The following is a 19,196-nucleotide window of genomic DNA, read 5'->3' as shown; positions in this document are numbered from 1 at the left end:
GTGTTTGTGTGAAATGTTCTAACTGTTGTGCACAGATCACGACCCCCAGAGAGAGACCACCAGAGAGGCCCAGACTGTAATAAGCAAGGTTTAATAAGCATAATACAAACATGTTTGGAACTCATCTCCATCCCCGTTACAACAAGGTAGAGAGGAGTTGTATCTCCTCTGTGGGGTAAGCTTTTAAAGGTATAACTACAAAGAGAATCTTTGAAGATGCTTTGGCATGGGTACAAGGACTTTTGCTCCCTCACATTCTATTAAGTCAGCTTTTTTTTCTTGTTTTTAGAGAGGCCACTGTTCTTGAGTTAGGCCATCTTTATCAGCCTGTACCAGGAGACTGGCTGGGCTGAGCTAAGTGACCTTGTGCTCAGAATATCCTGGGTGGGAGAGGGGAAGGCCACTACCTTTCTGGGAAAACATTCTCCTAGAAAATTTCTTCTTGCCCCTTTGAGAATAAGGGGTAAGGGTCCCACACTAACGATGTCTACTAAGTCAATTTGAGTTATGACATGTTAGTTCTCTTATTTCTCTGCTAAATTTCTGTCTGGTTGACCTGTTCATTGTGGATAGTGGGGTGTTGAAGTCTCCTACTATTAGTGTGTGGGGTTTGATGTGCAATTTAGGCTTTAGTAATGTTTCTTTTACGTATGTGGGTGATCTTTATTGGGGCAAAATGTTCAAGATTGAGACTTCATCTTGATGGATTTTTCATGTGATGAGTATGAAGTGTTCTTATTCATCTCTTCTGTTTGATTTTAGTTTGAAGTCTATTTTGTTAGATATCAGCATAGCTACACTTGCATTTTTATTGGGTCCATTTGATTGGAAAATCTTTTCCAATCCTTTTACTCTGAGGTAATATCTGTCTAGGAAGTTGAGTTGCATTTCTTGTATAAAACAGAAGGATGCCTCCTACTTTCAAATCAATTCTGTTAGCGTAAGTCTTTTTATAGGTGAATTGAGTCCATTGATATTAAGAGATATTAATGACCAGTGATTGTTAATTCCTGTTATTTTTGGTGGTAGTGTTTGTGTGTTTCTTTTCTTTGGGTTTTCTGGTGTGAGGTTATCTATTTCATGTGTTTTTATGGGTGCAGTTAGCTTTCTTGGGTTGGAGATTTTCCTACTAGTACTTTCTGCTTTGGGTTTGTGAATAGGTATTGTTTAAATTTGGTATTTGTCATGGAATGGCTAGTTTTCTCTTTTGATGGTGATTGAAAGCTTTGCTGGGCACAGTAGTGTGGGCTTGCATCTATGGTCTCTTAATATCTGCAGCACATCTGTCCAGGACCTTCTGGCTTTCATTGCTTCCACTGAGAAGTCAGGTGTAATTCTGAAAGGTCTACCTTTATATGTTACTTGACCTTTTTCCTTTGCAACTCTTAATAGTCTTTCTTTATTCTGTATGTTTTATGCTTTGATTATTATATGGGAGGAAACTTTTTTGGGTCAGTCTGTTTGCTATTCTGTAAGCTGCTTGTGCCTTCATAGGCATATCCTTCTTTAGGTTTGGAAAGTTTTCTTCTATGATTTTGTTGAATGTATTTTCCGTGCCTTTGAGTTGGAGTTCTCTTTAGTCTATCCCTGTTATTCTTAGATTTGTCTTTTCATGATGTCCTAGAGTTCTTGGATACTTTGTGGTAAGAATTTGTTGGATTTATCATTTTATTTGACTGACGAATCAGTTTTTCTATAGTATCTGCAACATTTGAGATTCTCTCTTTTATCTCTTATATTCTGTTCATTAGGTTTTCATTGGTAGTTCCTCTTTGTTTACCCAGATTTTTCATTTCCAGAATTCCCTTGGTTTCTGATTTCTTTATTGCCTTTATTTCAGTTTTCAAGACTTGAACTGTTTCTTTTACCTGTTTGATTGCTTTTTCTTGATTTTCTTGATTTTCTTGAAGAGATTTATTGATTTCTTCTAATTTTTTGTTTGTCTTTTTCTACATTTCTTTAAGGGAATTTTTCCTTTCCTCTTTTAGAGTCTCTATCATCTTCATAAAGCTATATTTAAGATAGTTTCCCTCTGTTTCTTCTTGTTTAGAATGATCATGTTTTCCTGTTGTGTGACCACTTGGTTCTGGTGTTATCATGTTTCTTTTAAGGATGTTGGAGGAATTCTTGCATTGGCACCTACCTATCTCTTCCTTCAAATGAGGCTGGCAGTGTCTTTGACTCTTGGCCCAAACTTGGCAGTTGTAATCCATGAGAGTGGGGTGCTCAGCTGGCTTGCTGATCACTCACCTTTTAGTCTGCTGTTTGCAGTTGCAGTCTGTGATTCAGAGTTCCTCTGAGGTCACAGGGGATGGGTGGATTTGGGGACAGAGTGGACCTTGTAGCTTACAGGGTCTGATTGATGGGGGTGTGTTGGAGCAGCCTACCAGCCGGTAGCTTGCCTGCTGGCTGGCTACTCAAGCTTAAGCCAGTGGGGGAAGGGTCAGGTGTACTGCCCTGGTACTGAGGGCCTAGAGAGTGGGGTACCCAGCAGGCTGGCTGATTACTCACATCTTGGTTTGCTTGTGCGGTTGTAGCATGTGATTCAGAGTTCCCACATCTTTCTTAATGATAATAAGATAATGGGTAATCTAGAGTAAACCCACTCCTATTTATTACTATTGGGATGGTCACAAAGGGACATTTAAAGAATAATCCATGTTATAGAGGAACAGAGTTTATAAGACCTCTTGTTTCCTTTTTTAATTGGAGATTGGAGTTATCACACAAGTTCTCAAAATTATCCTCACACAGCTTCTTAATGGACCATGCTCTGACAAATGATTTTTCCCTTAAAATCAATGAAATATAAGAAAAAATGTCAAAGTATATAAATGTGCATTAATATGTAAAATATCAAAGAATTCCCCAGGTCTGCTTAAAATTTAAACTGCAGAAAAATCAAGACATAGGGAATGCCAGAAGGTAATAGTGGAAGAAATGGAAATATTCCTTTGCATAGAAAGGAAGCTAAGAAATACAATGTAGTACTGTTTAGAAACTAAGTGAACATGAAATTTAATGATCTAGTCAAGTATTTAAAAAAGAAAGCTTTAATGTGAAATTCAGGAAAGGACAAATCATAGTTCTCTAATACTAATGAAACTGAAAGAATGTAAAGCTATGGTCACAGATCTGGCATGCAGGATATTTGGGGTAGACTAATTCAGAAACAAAGAAATTGATACAACTGGAACATTCTGAAATCAATAAAATAGCATAAATATTTTTCTTATTCTTAATTTAACATAATAGTATGGTCATAAAAAAATAACCAATTTTGTGATTTTTCCTTGTAGGTAAGTGAAATCAATTACACTAGGAGAGAAGATTTGAAAATATTCTTTTTATATGGCACTTGTACTATCCATATATTTATGTAGTAAAGTTTTTTCAACTATATTTAAATGAGTTCTAAATCTACATGGAAGCCTCTCCATAAATGGGCCCCCTGACAGTTTATTCAAACCCAAGCCGTTAGCCATAAACACATCTACACGTGAATAACAGTAAATGTACTCAGCAGACTATATTTATAGGTGTGTGTTTGTGTGTATATTGTGTAATTAAAGAGGTAGAGATAATGGATTTGAGAGCACGAATGGGTGAATATGGGAAAATTTAGAAGGGAGAAACAGGAGTAGAAATGTTATAAATATGGAACTCATATATCAAAATGTCCAAACATTCATTCAATTTAAAATAGCTTAAGCCAAATTCTAAAATTAACTATAATTGATATGAGAGGGAGAGGAAAGACTAAATTGTTCCATTAAAACAAGAGAATGGAACAAAAATGGAGGATTGGTTAAGGGAGATTAAGAATACATTAAAACAACAAATTAAAATAGATGTAGAAGGTACTTAAATTGGGTTAATAACCACTTTTCATGAAAATGTTTTAAATTGGTCAATTAAATGATAGGAACTACTTCATCTATTCTAATGGTATCAGACATGAGTGCTTTTTGCTTTCACTTATTGAGAATTTGCTTCCTTTGAAATCATCTACTGAGTGAACAAAATACGACAAAACTAAAGGCGGTCACAAGAGAAGATTATAAAAAGCAAAGAAAATAATAAAGACTCACAAAAGAAATAATTAATATTACATTTTCAGGCCCCATACTATGCCAACCAATCTATTACTAGGGAAATCATCATCTAGCTGAGTGGTGGTGATGCACACCTTTAATCCCATCACTTGCAAGTTAGAGGCAGGTGGATCTATTTGAGTCCCAGGCCAGCCTGTTCTATAGAGATAGTTCCAGAACAACCAAGGCTGAACAGAGAGACCATGTCTTGAAAAAAAAAAGAAATAATAAATGCTTCCTTAAAGAACCTCATTAAAAATACTAATATAGATATATTTAGTAATAACAAGGAAAGGAATAATGGCTATAGTATTGTGGTAATACAAAAAAGTTGGAGTAAGTATATTAATTTCCAAAAGCCAACTTCAAATGAACAAAATATAAAATCATCAGTTTCCTTCACAATGACATAACTTATCAAGTACTTGCACTAAATAACAGCATTAAATTATGTGATGGAAAAAACTGTTATAAAGGTAAAGAAAATGGATGAATCTACTCTTGGAGATGTTATCACCTACCTAGATGTAATTGGCACATCTAGAAGAAGGGAATAATTGAATTAAGCAGAGCGATTAAAGAAGTGAATGTAATAGACATTTTACATTACTTTATCCAATAACAGATAATACATACTCTTAAATTCAATTGGGACATCATGAAAATTAACACATTATGGGCAAGAAAAGCACAGTAACAAATTTAAAGAAATAAAATATTATAAAATTTACCATTCATAATGGAATTAAAGTACAAATCACTAGCAGAAAATTGACTTCAGATAGAATATGTATCAAATGACTAAGACAAAATGAAAATATAAAGACTAAAGTGAAAAAACCAGTTAGCAAAACATTGGAACTTTGACATAAATTGTGCTTAGAGACAAATTTATCATATTGAAATAATGTATTAAAAACAAGAAAGATATAAAATAATGAATACTCCAGTTTAGAAAACTAAAAAGATGCTGTTGCAGTCATTACCCTAACAAGACAATAATGCCTGTGGGTAGTTCAAGGATGCGGAACTGAACCACTCCAGAGATGGTGTCAGAAAAAGCATATTCCTTATTGAATGTGAACATCACTTGTACCATGGAAGCCTATCAACATAAATTCGTTACCACAATGTTCTGAATTCTGGGAATATCTAGAAGCACAGTGTGCCATGCTTCTTATTTAAAAGTATGATATTCTAGGTTGACTGAATGCCAGTCATGCCTGAACTTTCTCCTACAAATAGATAAATCAATGAATCCAAAGTAACTTGGAAACAATTAATAAGTAATAATGTACTTGTTGGTGAAATTAAAAACAGAAATTTAGTTTAAATGAACAATAGAAGGAAAAGCTGATCCTTTAACAAGATCAATGATATTTATAAGGCTCTCAGCAGGTTAAAAAAAAGAAAGAAAACCTGTTCTCCTGATAGCAGAAACAGACTCATCATTACAGATCTCGTATATAATAATATAATAATAGAAAAGTGCTCTAAACTATCATATATTTTATATCCTATCTTGAAAGATACACTTCATCAAGTCTGTAAAAAGAAGGACTAAATAATCTCATAGGTGTATGTAATAGATTAAAGAAATTGAATGTTTAATATGTAATTAGTATTATTTCAAAATATATAATCCCATGTCATGTTGTACTCACAAGACAATGTTAAATGTGAAGGAAGAATTTACAGTGGGTATCTATAATATTTTCAATAATATAGAAATCAAAGGACAGTCTAACATATTTAATGAGGTCTGTATTGATCAGATGTCAAAACACTACCATCACAATAAAAATGAACTACATCTCAATGTCTCTATGAATGAAATACAAAAATCTTCAATAATATACAACATTTAATCTAGAAATTTAAAAATTATATTGATTGGGCGAAAATGAACTTGTCTTTTCTAAAGTGACATGTCTGTCTATGGAAAAACAGACCAATGATATCAAAACATGGTCCTTAGTCTAATGAGGCAAGATTTCAGGGTATAAAATTAATGTACAATCACTTGCTTTCCTATGTTCTGTCAGTAAACAATTTCAATCTGAAATTTAAATATATATTTTTCCTTACATAAAACATTGAGATACTTATTTCTAAACATAATAATCTATAGAAAATAAACTACAAATCTATGCTAAAAACACCCAGGATTATATAAATGAACTTACATTTTCTGTTCATGAATAAAAAGTCTTAGTTGCATTTTAATGTCAATTCTTCCTAACTTAAAGTAAAGATTCAATATAATCATGAAATATAAGTAAATTATTTTGAGTGTATTCACAAGCTGATTTTAATTATTTTCATGAAAATCAGTTGTCAAAATTAGCTAATGCAATAGAAAAGACTAACATAGTGAACTGAGATTGTCATTTCTTGTGGTTTATTTGACAAATCAGAAATATAGAAGAATACTCAGAAATGTACCTGAATAAGTTTTATCAGTTATTATTTATGGAAAGAAGAAACAATGTAATGCAAAGAGTAGTTCTTTTAGCAAATGACACTGAACAAGTGGACATCCCCATACAAAAATAAATCTTTCTCTCTAAGATAAGACCATACAATCTTTACAAAAGCTAACTCAGGATGTATCACAGTTATAAACATAAATGCCAAAACCATGAAAATAACAGAACATAGGATCACAAAAATTTTTAGGAGTCGTCAGGCCGCAGTGGCGCACACCTTTAATCCCAGCACTCAGGAGGCAGAGGCAGACGGATCTCTGTGAGTTCGAGACCAGCCTGGTCTACAAGAGCTAGTTTCAGGACAGGCTGAAAAGCTACAGAGAAACCCTGTCTCGAAAAAACAAAAAAAATTAGGAATCTTTGGATAGAGCAATATATTTTGGATACAATAACAATGATATGGTCACTAAAATAAAAATAATTGATAAATCGGGGTTTATAAAGCACATATCTGCTCTTGAACACACAATTAAGAGAATTATGAAGAAAACCCATAGATTGGAGATATTTTCTTTATATATATATATATTAAAAACTGATAGAATATATAAACAGCTCCATAACTCTACATTTAAAAAAATTAAAACATAGACAGACACCTGAAGAGGAACTTTACCTAAGAAACTATACAGGTAGAAAATTAACTTATGAAAGTAATTTTTGTGTTATATGTCATTAGTGACTTCTAAGTAAAAATGAGATGTCCTTGTGTTACCATTAGAATATGTAAAATCCAAAACATAACCTGCTTTCAGAATTATGAAGCAATGAAAAGCCTTCATTATTGGAGTATGGAAATCAGCACAATAACTTTAGAAGTCATTATGGAACAGCTTACAAACCAAATAAAATTTTTCATATTTGTACCAGTCAATATGAAACATCTACCAACACAAACACCAACATATTTAAAGCTTATGACAAATTTATTTTTAATTACTCAATATTGAAACCAACCAAGATATACTGAAATAAGTAAATGTGTCAAACAACTATCATGATAAATGTTCTGGAATACTATAAGTAAAAAAACATGACCTAGCTTTCCTTAAATAGACTTGAGTTTTATGTGCACAATTGTAAGTGAAAAACAAAGCATCTAAAATAACTAAATAATGCATGAACATGACTATATGACACTAGTAAAAAAGCAAAACTACAGAGACAGAAAAAAGATCAGTAGTTATCAGAGGTTGTGTACAATAGAAAGCTTAAGAGAAAGCACAGTATATTTCTTGATGTATTGGAATTATTTTGTAAGATATTAAAACCATAGATACAAGATATTATACGTTTTGAATATCTGGTGAGATATAGTTCCAAAAGTAAATTTTAGTATAAACTGTGGAATTTGATAAATAATAATTTATAAGTAGTGACATGCTGATGGTAACAATACAATATAGTAATGTTAGATAATGATAAGGTTAGTTGTTTGTGCAGGCATAATAGGGGTACTGTATAGCAATTTTTTTTGCTTATCTTTTCTATAAACCTAAAACTGTTCTAAAGTAGTCCTTTAATGTTTTGAATTGAGATAGAATTCATCACTTTTCTCCTTATCTATATATGTGTATAAAAACATAAATACATAAAAACATAATCTGTTTAGTCTGTTTGGCTGGTGCTGTGTATGATTGCTTTACATTGGAGAAACAAACATGTTCACCATTAAGAGAAGCAAATTATCCTTAAATACATTAATTTCATTTTAAGAAATTGTTAAGTTTTCATCTTATAAAATCGAGATAATAAAACCTACCACAAAGCTTGTTGTATAAAGCCATTATTTTGCATTGGGTTGTGTTAGAGATACAATTCCAGAGAAATTCATTTATGTGAGACAATATTATGGTTAGTAATTTCTGTAGAGAAATACAAATCGTACTGTGGGGCTAAAGTCAAGATTTCATGCAAAAACATAATGAAATCCCAAAACTAGAAATGTAATAATTAAGTTCGTGGAAGGTGTCCTTTATTTTAGTGGTAGTAAGGAGTCTATGGAAGTCTAGAAATTTAAGTGAAGGGAAAACTGAAATGACTTAGAAATAATAACCAGGAACATTGTGATTGTTATTGAAGGAACTGCTATCTGATATCACTATAGAAATAGATTCTACAGAAATAAACAAACATGACTTGGGACAAATTGATGTCATATTTAGGACATTGAAGTTTTACTGAAATTTACACCCTTCATGACTAGAAGCAGGTAATGCATGTCTTTTAATAAAAGTGGTGGTAGTTGCTAGAATACTGAGGTATAATAGAAATGGTGTTAATTATAGCTTGTATTATGTTCTTGTTAACAGGAATGAGAAAATTCATTTTCATGATTTTTAAATCAGATTTATTTTTATTACCATATATGCATATCTTGCCCATGAATTTAATGAACCACATTGCTATAGAGTTGTATACTATTGGATTTTAATTTTATGTTTCTATCTTTAGCAAAGGGTTACCTTAAATCATTCAATATCGAAATATGCTTTGCATTTGTAACTGGCCTGTAATGTAAATATTAGCTTAGCATTCAAGGAACTACAGTCAATTGATAATTAATTATTTCAGATCAGGATCTAAAAGTGTGTCTTGTAAATCCTTCGTGGTTATTTGAAATATTTGTTGAATTGGATTTTAAAACTGTCAATTGACTGTTAAATTCTGCTTGCAGTTTGCACTTAGTTTGCATGTCGATTGACCTTTAAGTAAGCATGTTTCTTAATGTGTCCAGATGGTGTCTGGGTGATGCTGTAATATCATTTGAAAATGAAAAAAAGATTATTATACTCTTAAGGGAAGTACAAATTAAATCATATTAAAGCTTTTCAATAATAAAGGAAGACATTGAGAGCAGCTTTTAATCTAGAGTTTAATTTGTGACTAAAACACTGTGCACATAAACAAGAATCAAATTCTAAAATGATTTTGGATTTGTGGAGAATGTCTTTTAAGGTTATTGATGCTTATTATATGGAAAGTTAGGTAAAGGTTTTTAGGATAAAGTTGAATCCTAATTAATTATCATGTTATTAAATACTTTATCATGATAGCTTGAAATATATGATTAGTAGAGTATATAAGCACATGTATATGCAAATATTTCTTGTTAATGAAAAGTCATATGTCCCCCTCCTTTATAATTCTTTAGATAAGATTTAAAATGAGACAATCATGTTAACCGCCATTGAAATAATTTTTGGAGTAAAAAGGTTTTCTTTTTTTTTAATGTGTGTTTTTCTCTTCTATTTTTTTGAAAAGAAAAGAAACTTATCTTTTTTCATGTTACATACCAATCCCAGTTCCCACTCCTTCCCCTCCTCCCATTCCCTCGACTTTACCCCCTACCCTAACCCTCATCCACTCCTCAGAGAGGGTAAACACATTGCTTTGAGGAAGGACCAAGTATATCTAGACTGAGGTATCCCTCCAGGGAAATGGGTTTCAAAAAGCCAGTACAATCAGTAGGAATAAATCCTGGTTCCATTGCCAGTGTCCCAGAAGTCTGTACCAGCCAGACAACTGTCACCCACATTCAGAGGGTCTAGTTTAGTCATATGCTAGTTCCTTTCCTGTCTGGCCGGAGTTGGTGGTTTCCCATCAGCTCAGGTAAGCTGTTTCAATAGGTGTCCCCATCATGTTCTTGACCTCTTTGCTCTTATTCTCATTCATCCCTCTCTTCAACTAGACTTTGGGAGCTCAGTCCAGTGCTCCACTGTGTGTCTCTGCCTCTGTTTCCTCAGTTGCTGGATGAAGTTTCTATGATGACATTTAAGATAGTCATCAATCTGATGACAGGACAAGGCCAGTTAAGGGACCCTATCCACTATTGCTTAAGATCTTATCTTCAGTCATCCTTGTGGATTCCTAGGCATTTCTGTAGTGCCAGGTTTCTTACTAGCCCCATAATGGCTCCCTCAATCAAGATATCTCTTTCCTTGTTCTCCATCCTCTCCTTTTCCCATTTTGACTATCTCATCCCCTCAAGTTCTCCCCCGTCGCCTTATCCCCTCCTTCTCTCATTCTGCCTTCATTTTCCCCCCACCCCTATGCCACCAATTTTGTCAGGAGCTCTTGTCCCCAGACCCAGAAAGGTAAACATGGTATGTACACACTCATAAGTCGATACTAGCTGTAAAGGAAAGGATAATGAACCTATATCCACAATCCTAGATAAGCTAAATAACAAGGTGAACCCTAAGAGAAACATATATAGATCCCCTGGGAAGGGGAAATAGGCAAGTAATTTTGTGTGACTGTCTGGAAAATTCTACCTTAAGAATTTCCACATATAAGAGAGATCATGTGATCTTTATTTATTTAGTTTATTTCACTGAACATAATACTCTCCAGAATTATAAGTATTCGAGGAGATGAATATATTGAGTGTTTGTTGTCCACATTAAGTACATCATTATAATTTGACTTTGTACCCATAATTATATAAATATGTGTATATATAAATCTATAGTAAAATGTTTTAAAAGGAATTTCAGAAACAATAACTTCCAAATATTGTTGTAGATTACTAGAAATGTATTAGAAAGAAATTATAAATTGAAATAAAGACTTAATCTTACTATTCATTTGACAAAAAAAAATAATTACTTATACTAGGAAAGGTCCTTTTGAAGTCGATGTTGTTAGCCTAATGCTAAGACTTCTCTGATAATTTAATAATCCTAAGAAAAATCTTCTATACCTGATACATTCATCTACTAAATTCTTTCTAACATATATTTAAATGTTAGATGTTGTAAGTCAATACTCCTAGGAACCGTTAATATATCTTATCTGGTGTATAGTCACAACGATGTTTTTTTTTTCCCTTTTTCTTTGACTTTCAAAAATAATTTAAATTTCTTGGCTTCTTTTAGCCCTTGAGACGTTCTAGTGACTGCATCTTAAGGCTGTCTTCAACAGAAACACTGGGGTCAGGGGTATTTATTATTTAGGAAGTTTTTAAAATTACAATATTCACTTAAGTATTGAAAGAGCTTAAATTTGGTTGTTTTGCTGCTGTATGCTTTCAGTGTACTTCCTAATAGGTTTAAATCAACCATCAGACTCAGATTCAGAAGATAGACCTCAGTTAACTCACCACTTCTTACAGCCTCTATTTAAGTTGAATTTCATTTTAAAATTTTTGGTGAAATGTACGTATGCACAGAGTGGGAGAAAATTGTTTCCTGAATCACATGTTTGAATGATAGTATCATCACTAGTTATATTTTGATAAAATAGATATCAGTGTCTTCTGAAAACACTTTTTCTTACTCCCTTTTTGTTATGAAGTGAGAAGAAAAAAATGAAAGGGTGTCAGAGAAGAAAAACTAGATGTTAGTATTTTGTTATAGTAAGTAGGATCAGTATGAGTCCTGTCCATAATAATCTTTCCATAGCTCATAAAAATTGTTAAAAAGGTAATGATATATTAGAACATATGTGAAACAATATTGTTTTCTGAGCTTTACCCAAAATAAAAAGAGTTCTGTAGCAAAACGATTTGTAAATACATTTTTTTGTAGGTAAAATGCTAACATCCACATACTCTAACTATATCTTACATCTGTTCAATGATGGTTTTAAACTCTGCCAACATGAGAAGCAGTCCATAAACAACTATTTTAGTTTGTAACATTTTACCTAATGACATGTATGACTATCACGAGTAGAATGTGTAATATTGAGTTATTATTTAAGATGTCTAAAACTTATGAACATTATTTCAATTTACAGTATAAAGCATTGAAATCCTGCTAATCTTAAAAAACATTGACATTTACTATTACAATGGAAAGGAGTTTTTTTATTTTAGCATGATATTTATTCTTTATTAACAAAGATTTCAAAATCCAATTATAAGCATTTCTTTTATTAAAGCGTTATTTTCTTTAATAATATGAACCTTGGGTAATATGTATCTTGCCTTATTAACTCACCTAATAAATTTGTTAAAGAAATTGAAATAATAGGAAATATATGAACATAGAGAGATTTTTGACACATTTTAAAAATTGTAAAATCCTACTGATACAATTGATGGCACAAAGTGTTACTACCATATACTAAAACAACTATAAAATGCTAATAATAGTGAATAAAAATGCTTTGGAAAACGTTCTTCGTGTCATAATGTAACAACTTTAATGAACACTGTCTCTTTTAGGTCTGGATCTGCCATTTATGATGATGCCTCATCCCCTACTTCCAGTCAGCTTACCTCCTGCATCAGTTGCCATGGCAATGAATCAGATGAATCATCTCAATACTATTGCCAACATGGCTGCTGCAGCTCAGATTCACAGTCCACTCTCCAGAGCTGGTGCCTCTGTTATAAAGGTAGGAATCATTATTCTGAAGAAAACAAAGGTATTGATTATATACAAGCTTTGATAAATATCAGCAGTACCACTAAATCGTCAGTTATAACACATAGATTATTGATTCCACTACTGTGCAGTGATTTTTAATTTAGTTTCTTAATAGGCCTGCCATGTTTTGCTATTGTTTGGGTTTGTTTTCTTTCTACTGCCACAGATCTCTCTTTTATTCAAGTCTTATGTTTTGAAATCAAATGCACAGCGTATAGGATGTGCAGCCAAAGTAATCACAGGGTGGATGATTATGTAAAACACATTCTCATTTGTGGGATGAGGCTATGCAAAACCACTGTACATTTTTTTAAGTCTGAGAAAAAATTGTAAGGTATTTTTCACTGTACTTTAGTAATAGTCAGGCAGGCTTTGGTTCCATTTCTAGTTTGCCACTGATAGATCGAATGACCTGAATTACAATACTTCACACTCCTAAATGTATTTCTTCAATTGTAAACTGAAAATCACAGTAATTTTCTATCCTTTCTATCCATTGGATAGCTAGAGATAATATGAAAAATATTTGTTAGAATCAATACAACATGGCTGGTTAAATGGCTCAGTTGATAATGTGCTACCCCCCCCAAGCATGAAGACCTTAGTTCAGATAACCAGCACCACGTAAAATAGCCAGCCATTTTTATGTAGCTTTGTCAACCAAGCTCTGACAGGGTAAAGATAGCCATATCTAAGGAGCATGGTGTCCAATCATTCTAGACTATAAGTGAGCACCTTATTCTGTGAGACACTGTTACAGAATGTAAGAGGAAAGAAACAGTGAAAGACAATTGATCACATGCCCTGAGCTACACAGGCAAATGCACACATGTGTATGCACATGTACAAATGCTTACACAATTATGCAAGCAGACTATATATTTATATGTATACATACATACATACATAAAAGGAAAAGCCCAACAAACATTAAGAAGTTATAATAATTTGTTAAACAGTTAAAAATCACATGTCATAATTTTTTAAAATTTTGTGGGAACTAGGTGATGAGAAACAAATCATATGTTATAATTACTACCGTTTCCTAATATTTTGACTCATCTTTTGTTCTTCTACTTCAAATAGCAAATAAACTATACTTTCTAATATGTATTTTCTTTTGATGAGGAGATGATATAAGTTTAGAGGATGTTCAGAGAGGAATCAATCAGGCAAGCCCATTAGTTAGTTCCTTCTCTTCATTTATTTAACAAATATAGTACCCCAAATATATATTGATCAGTAAAGGAAAAGGATAAGTTATACTTCCAAACATTCAAGAATTCACAGCCTAAATATGAGGTAAATGAGTACTCAAATTAACTTTTATTAAGACAAACTAATGGATAATATATGAAAATAGTCAAATAATAGAGGAATTCAGAGGAGACATAGATGAAATCAAATTTGAAGAAGAGGTGATATGATGTCAGGAAATCATTACAGTTGATGGACTTCAACTTGGAAAGTGATCATTTTTATAAAGTCTCATATATTTCAGTCCAATGGAAGTCTGTTTACTGTATGTAGCTCTGAATGTGTAGACTGTCTTATTTGTTTTTTTCACATAGTTTTATCTGAGAATTACAGTTGCTTTTCTAAAGAAAATGCCCAAAGATGTTACTTAAACAATTGAATAAATTTCTATTATTTTGAAACTGTATAGCTACTAATAAGAAACAATGTCACAAAAGTTAGGAAATTCTATTAAAATATAGAAAATTAGTAATATGATACCAAAGAGTAAGAAGGTACATTTTGAATGTTCATCTTTATTTTAAAAGAAATTGCTTGGAAAGAGCTTGTTTTTGTGAAGCACACAATTAAAGTTCAATATGTTATATTGTGTGGGCATTGGGCAAGCATACATGTTGAGATGTTTTATTATAATACTTGAGGATATAGAAACTGTTGTAATAAAACCATATTTCTTCATTTATATTCATAGAATAATTTCTGCTAGAAGTTTAACCAACTATGCTTAAATAAATGTTCCTCATAATTTTACAAAATGTCAAAATTAAATTCATCATTTGTCCAAACTATACATAATCATATATATTGACATTTATTATATGGAAATAAATGTTTTGAGTATGAAATTTGGCTTCTTTATGACAAATTTATTTTATTTTCAGTAATGTATCAGTGGCTTCCTTCATAAAAACCTCTTTATTAATTACTACAATCAATTTAAAATACAGATTAAATATAAACATTTGATATGTAAAATGAGGGAATAAGTTTCAAAAGGCCAGTGAGCTTAATTTTACTCAATTCATGAAAATTCACAAAATACTTGCTGAACTGTATATATTAATTTCCAGTTTATTCTCATCTCTATGTTTACAAACTGACCATAAGTTAATATGCTGTAATTGTCTCCAATTTTCAAGTTTCTTAAAATGAATACACATATGAATGTAGTAACAATTTATAAAAATGGAAACCATGAATTTGATAGCAATGAGTGTGTATGAGAGTTCTGGGAAGGATGAAGGGAAAGGAGAAATATTGTAATATTTTATAATCTCAAAATTAGAGCATTGAATGTTATGGGATAGAGACAAGTGTGATTTCCAGAATACACACACACACACACACACACACACGCACACACACACACATACACACACAGACACACACATTATTTTCATCTTGTTACAATGCATGTTTGGCTTTTTGAATGCTCACAACTTGAGTTGTCCATGACATTTAGTGTACTCAAATATGAATGTCCTATGTGCTTAGTCAAATTACATTGAATATTTTATACAAATAAAAGAGCCTTAATTCCTATCATTGATTTACAAGTTCAGGTTTCTAGCTCTAATATTTGAGCTATTATTCAATAGCACACCTGGAAATCATCTCTCAAAAGCAAAACATGTTCTACTGACCTCACTCACACACACACACACACACACACACACACACACACCTTGAATTAAGTCAATTTCCATAACACAAAAATTCTCACCATGATTGATTCCATGCTCTCTAAAAGTAAAACAATTAAATTACATAGTATTTGACATTGACTTTGGAGGAATATGCTTCAAGAGAACATATTTGTCTTAAAGCTTTAAAAATATGAAATCTTTTGCAAACTAGCACTTCTAGGTTAATTTCTGAATGTTCCTTAAGCTTAACAGTAACAAACATTTCCAATCTGTTTGCCTATCCATTTGCAGAAAAACATAATATTAAAATTTTGCAATATCTTCAAAAAGGAATAAGCAGTTTGATTATGAATTTAATTTATACCTGGTCCTTTAACACAGAATGACCTCAATTTTGTAGATGGTTGGACACAATAGGATTTGAACCATTTTCTTCAATTTATATAAGTATTTCTACCATAGTGTGAGAAAGTTTCCTTCCTCCCAAAAGGGAAAAGAAATTATAGATGTGTTTTGAAGTTTTGGGCATATGAAAAGATTTTTTTATTGCTCTTAATCGATTTCTTCAGTTCTATGGACTTATTTTTTTAATAAATTTTAGCTTCACAGAATAATTCAACTATATCTCAGATAACTGACATAGTAGACACTTGCTATATGTTGCTGTTTCAATTAATCATAATGAATTCCAAAATTCCTCAGTTGCAATTAGTCTCAGTTTAATTAGTCAACAACTACATTTTATTTGTGGCTAATATATTAGAAAGTAAAAAACAAACAATATTTCAGTCATTACAGAAATGTTTATTAGCTTGAACTGCATTAACCTGTGTAGATAAAAAGTCCAAAATCATCAGTTATCTTTCAAAAATGAACAATAAGTCTATTTAAGAACAAAACTGGTAGCCTAATAAGATGTCTAAGCGAGTTGGATTTTTTTTATGCCAAGCCAGATTACCTAAATTCATTGACTAAGACCTGCATATTGGAAGGAGAGAACCAACCCTCTTTAGTTCTCTCCTGACCTCTCTACATGTTCTGTGGCACACACGTGTACAAAAACACACACAAGCACCACTCAACATATAAATGACCAAATAAATGGTTAAAAAAGAGCACATATCAACCTATGTATTTCAGTTAGCCTTGTGATTGTTCAGAAAGGAGAGTTTGCTGATTATTATTGCCTTTGTTATTGTCAGTTTGAACAGAGAGTAAACATAATTTAGTAATTTATTAATGTGTGCAAATTATTGTTTATCTCTGCCTTGTATTCTTCTTCTTGAGGACCTGTGAATTGTAGTTGGAATCTTCTTTGGGCCACCAACCACCTCCAAAATAAAGGCACAGTAACTTATCATTAATTATGAATGGCAGACCTTAGCTTCAGGTTGTCCCTCTAGCTCTTGTAAATGAACCTGTTTCTAATCAGCTACATTTTGCTATCAGGATTTTTACCTTTCTTTCATTTTGCATGCCCTACTTTCCTTCTTCTTTTGTGTCTAGCTGACTGGGCCCTGGTGTCTCCCTGACATCTCTTTTACTTCCTGGTCCCAAATTCCTCCACCTTCCTACTCTCAGCATGGGCATTCTGCCTATACCTTCTTCCTCAGTATTGCCACCATGTCACAGCAACAGTCATATGTTCTTAGGGTTTCTGCAGTAAACCACTCACTAAAAAAAGTACTTGGTCCCCAAAACTGATTGAAGCGGACAGAAATAGTAATTTTTGGACACAAATTCAAATGCCTAGAAGGAAATTTGACTGATATGTAACTTAATTTAATAGCAGCTCTTTCTTCATGGGGACCTATGATTACCCTACTCACAAGCTTTTGTTCTAGCTTACAGTGATAGACTAGAGTTATGTACTGTGAAATGGATTATGAATCTATTTAGAAAGATTTTCTTATAATTTTCTAAAATTCATGAAAGTTCCATCATTGTTATACCAACAGGCACATCTTATTTGACATTTTAACAGTGTATCACACAGAGTTTGCATTAGAACTATTGACAATAATTCTAGAAGAACAATACTGAAGAAATCTCTCTGTACTTTGAAAGTTAGCCAGCAGGGAGGAAGCTTGATGTCCCCATGTTCTTTATCCAAAGGATATTTCTTTTTTTTTTACTTTTTAAAATATTTTATTGATTATTTCAGTATTTCTTACATTATATTTTCATCATACTTATATTTATCCCCCAACTCCTTCCAGAGAAGTCCTCATTCTTTATCCACCAAATTTTATTTATTTATTTATTTATTGTTTATTTATTTATTTTTATGAAAAATTTCTACCTCCTTCCCTCCTCCCACTTCCCTACCCCCATTCCTCCTTCCCGTCCTTCTCCAGGCCAAAGAGCAATCAGGGTTCCCTACCTTATGGGAAGTCCAAGGTCCTCCCCGCTCCCCCCAGGTCCAGGAAGGTGAGCATCCAAACAGACAAGGCTCCCACAAAGCCGATTCATGCAGTAGAATCAAAGCCCAGGGCTACTGTCCTTGGCTTCTCAGTCAGCCTCCACCGTCAGCCACATTCAGAGAGTCCAGTTTGATCACATGCTCCATCAGTCCCATTCCAACTGGCCTTGGTGATCTCCCATTAGATGTGTCCCACTGTCTCAGTGGGTGAACGCACCCCTCGGGGTCATATTCTCCCTCCTTCTGCTCCTCATTAGGACCTTGAGAGTTCAGTGCAGTGCTCCAATGTGGGTCTCTGTGTCTATCTCCATCCATCACCAGAAGAAGGTTCTACGGTAATATGCAAGATATTCCTCAGTGTGGCTATAGGAGAAGGCCAGTTCAGGAACCCTCTAAAGGATATTTCATCTTGAGCAATAGTCACTTACAACCTAACTGTTATGAATTCAAAATGTAGCAGCAACAATAACCTTAATTTTCCTTGGCCAGTAGTGTTGTTTAATATTTATTTTAAGTGTTTTAGAATTTCATGCATATATAGTGTGTATTCATCATATCTACCTTCCATTCCTCCAACTCCTCCAAGACTACCTCAACCATATTCTCTTCCAACTTCATGTCCTCTCTTTTTTTTAATATACTGAGTCTGATTAGTTCTTTGTATTTGCACGGGAGGAGGACTAGCTGTTAAAGCATGGATAACCTACTACAGATGACATACATAAAGAAAACTGGCTCCCTTTCCCCCAGTAGCCATTAGTTCCCAATATCTTTGTACCTAGGCTTTGGGCCTTCAAAAGGCTCTCCTCTCCTTGATGAAATTTTGATATTCTCCATCTTATGAAGGCACCTACCACTGCTGTGAGTTCATGAGGCAACAATCTTGTAATATCCAGAAGACAACTGTTATT

At 32.9% G+C, this 19,196-nt stretch overlaps 1 protein-coding gene across 1 annotated transcript in view; it reads left to right on the top strand.

Annotated features, from left to right (window-relative positions):
- The window catches only part of Dach2 (dachshund family transcription factor 2), a 635,206-nt gene that overhangs the window by 408,053 nt on the left and 207,957 nt on the right, over positions 1-19,196 (top strand). Inside the window, exon 6 of the mRNA XM_087902553.1 lies at positions 12,756-12,928. Coding sequence (XP_087758679.1) covers positions 12,756-12,928 — 173 coding nt within the window. The remainder of the gene's footprint in view (positions 1-12,755; positions 12,929-19,196) is intronic.

Source organism: Myodes glareolus, chromosome X (genome assembly GCF_982192425.1).
Source record: "Myodes glareolus chromosome X, mMyoGla1.1, whole genome shotgun sequence".
In the NCBI taxonomy this organism is placed as follows: domain Eukaryota; kingdom Metazoa; phylum Chordata; class Mammalia; order Rodentia; family Cricetidae; genus Myodes; species Myodes glareolus.
This window is presented reverse-complemented; position numbering and strand designations above follow the sequence as displayed.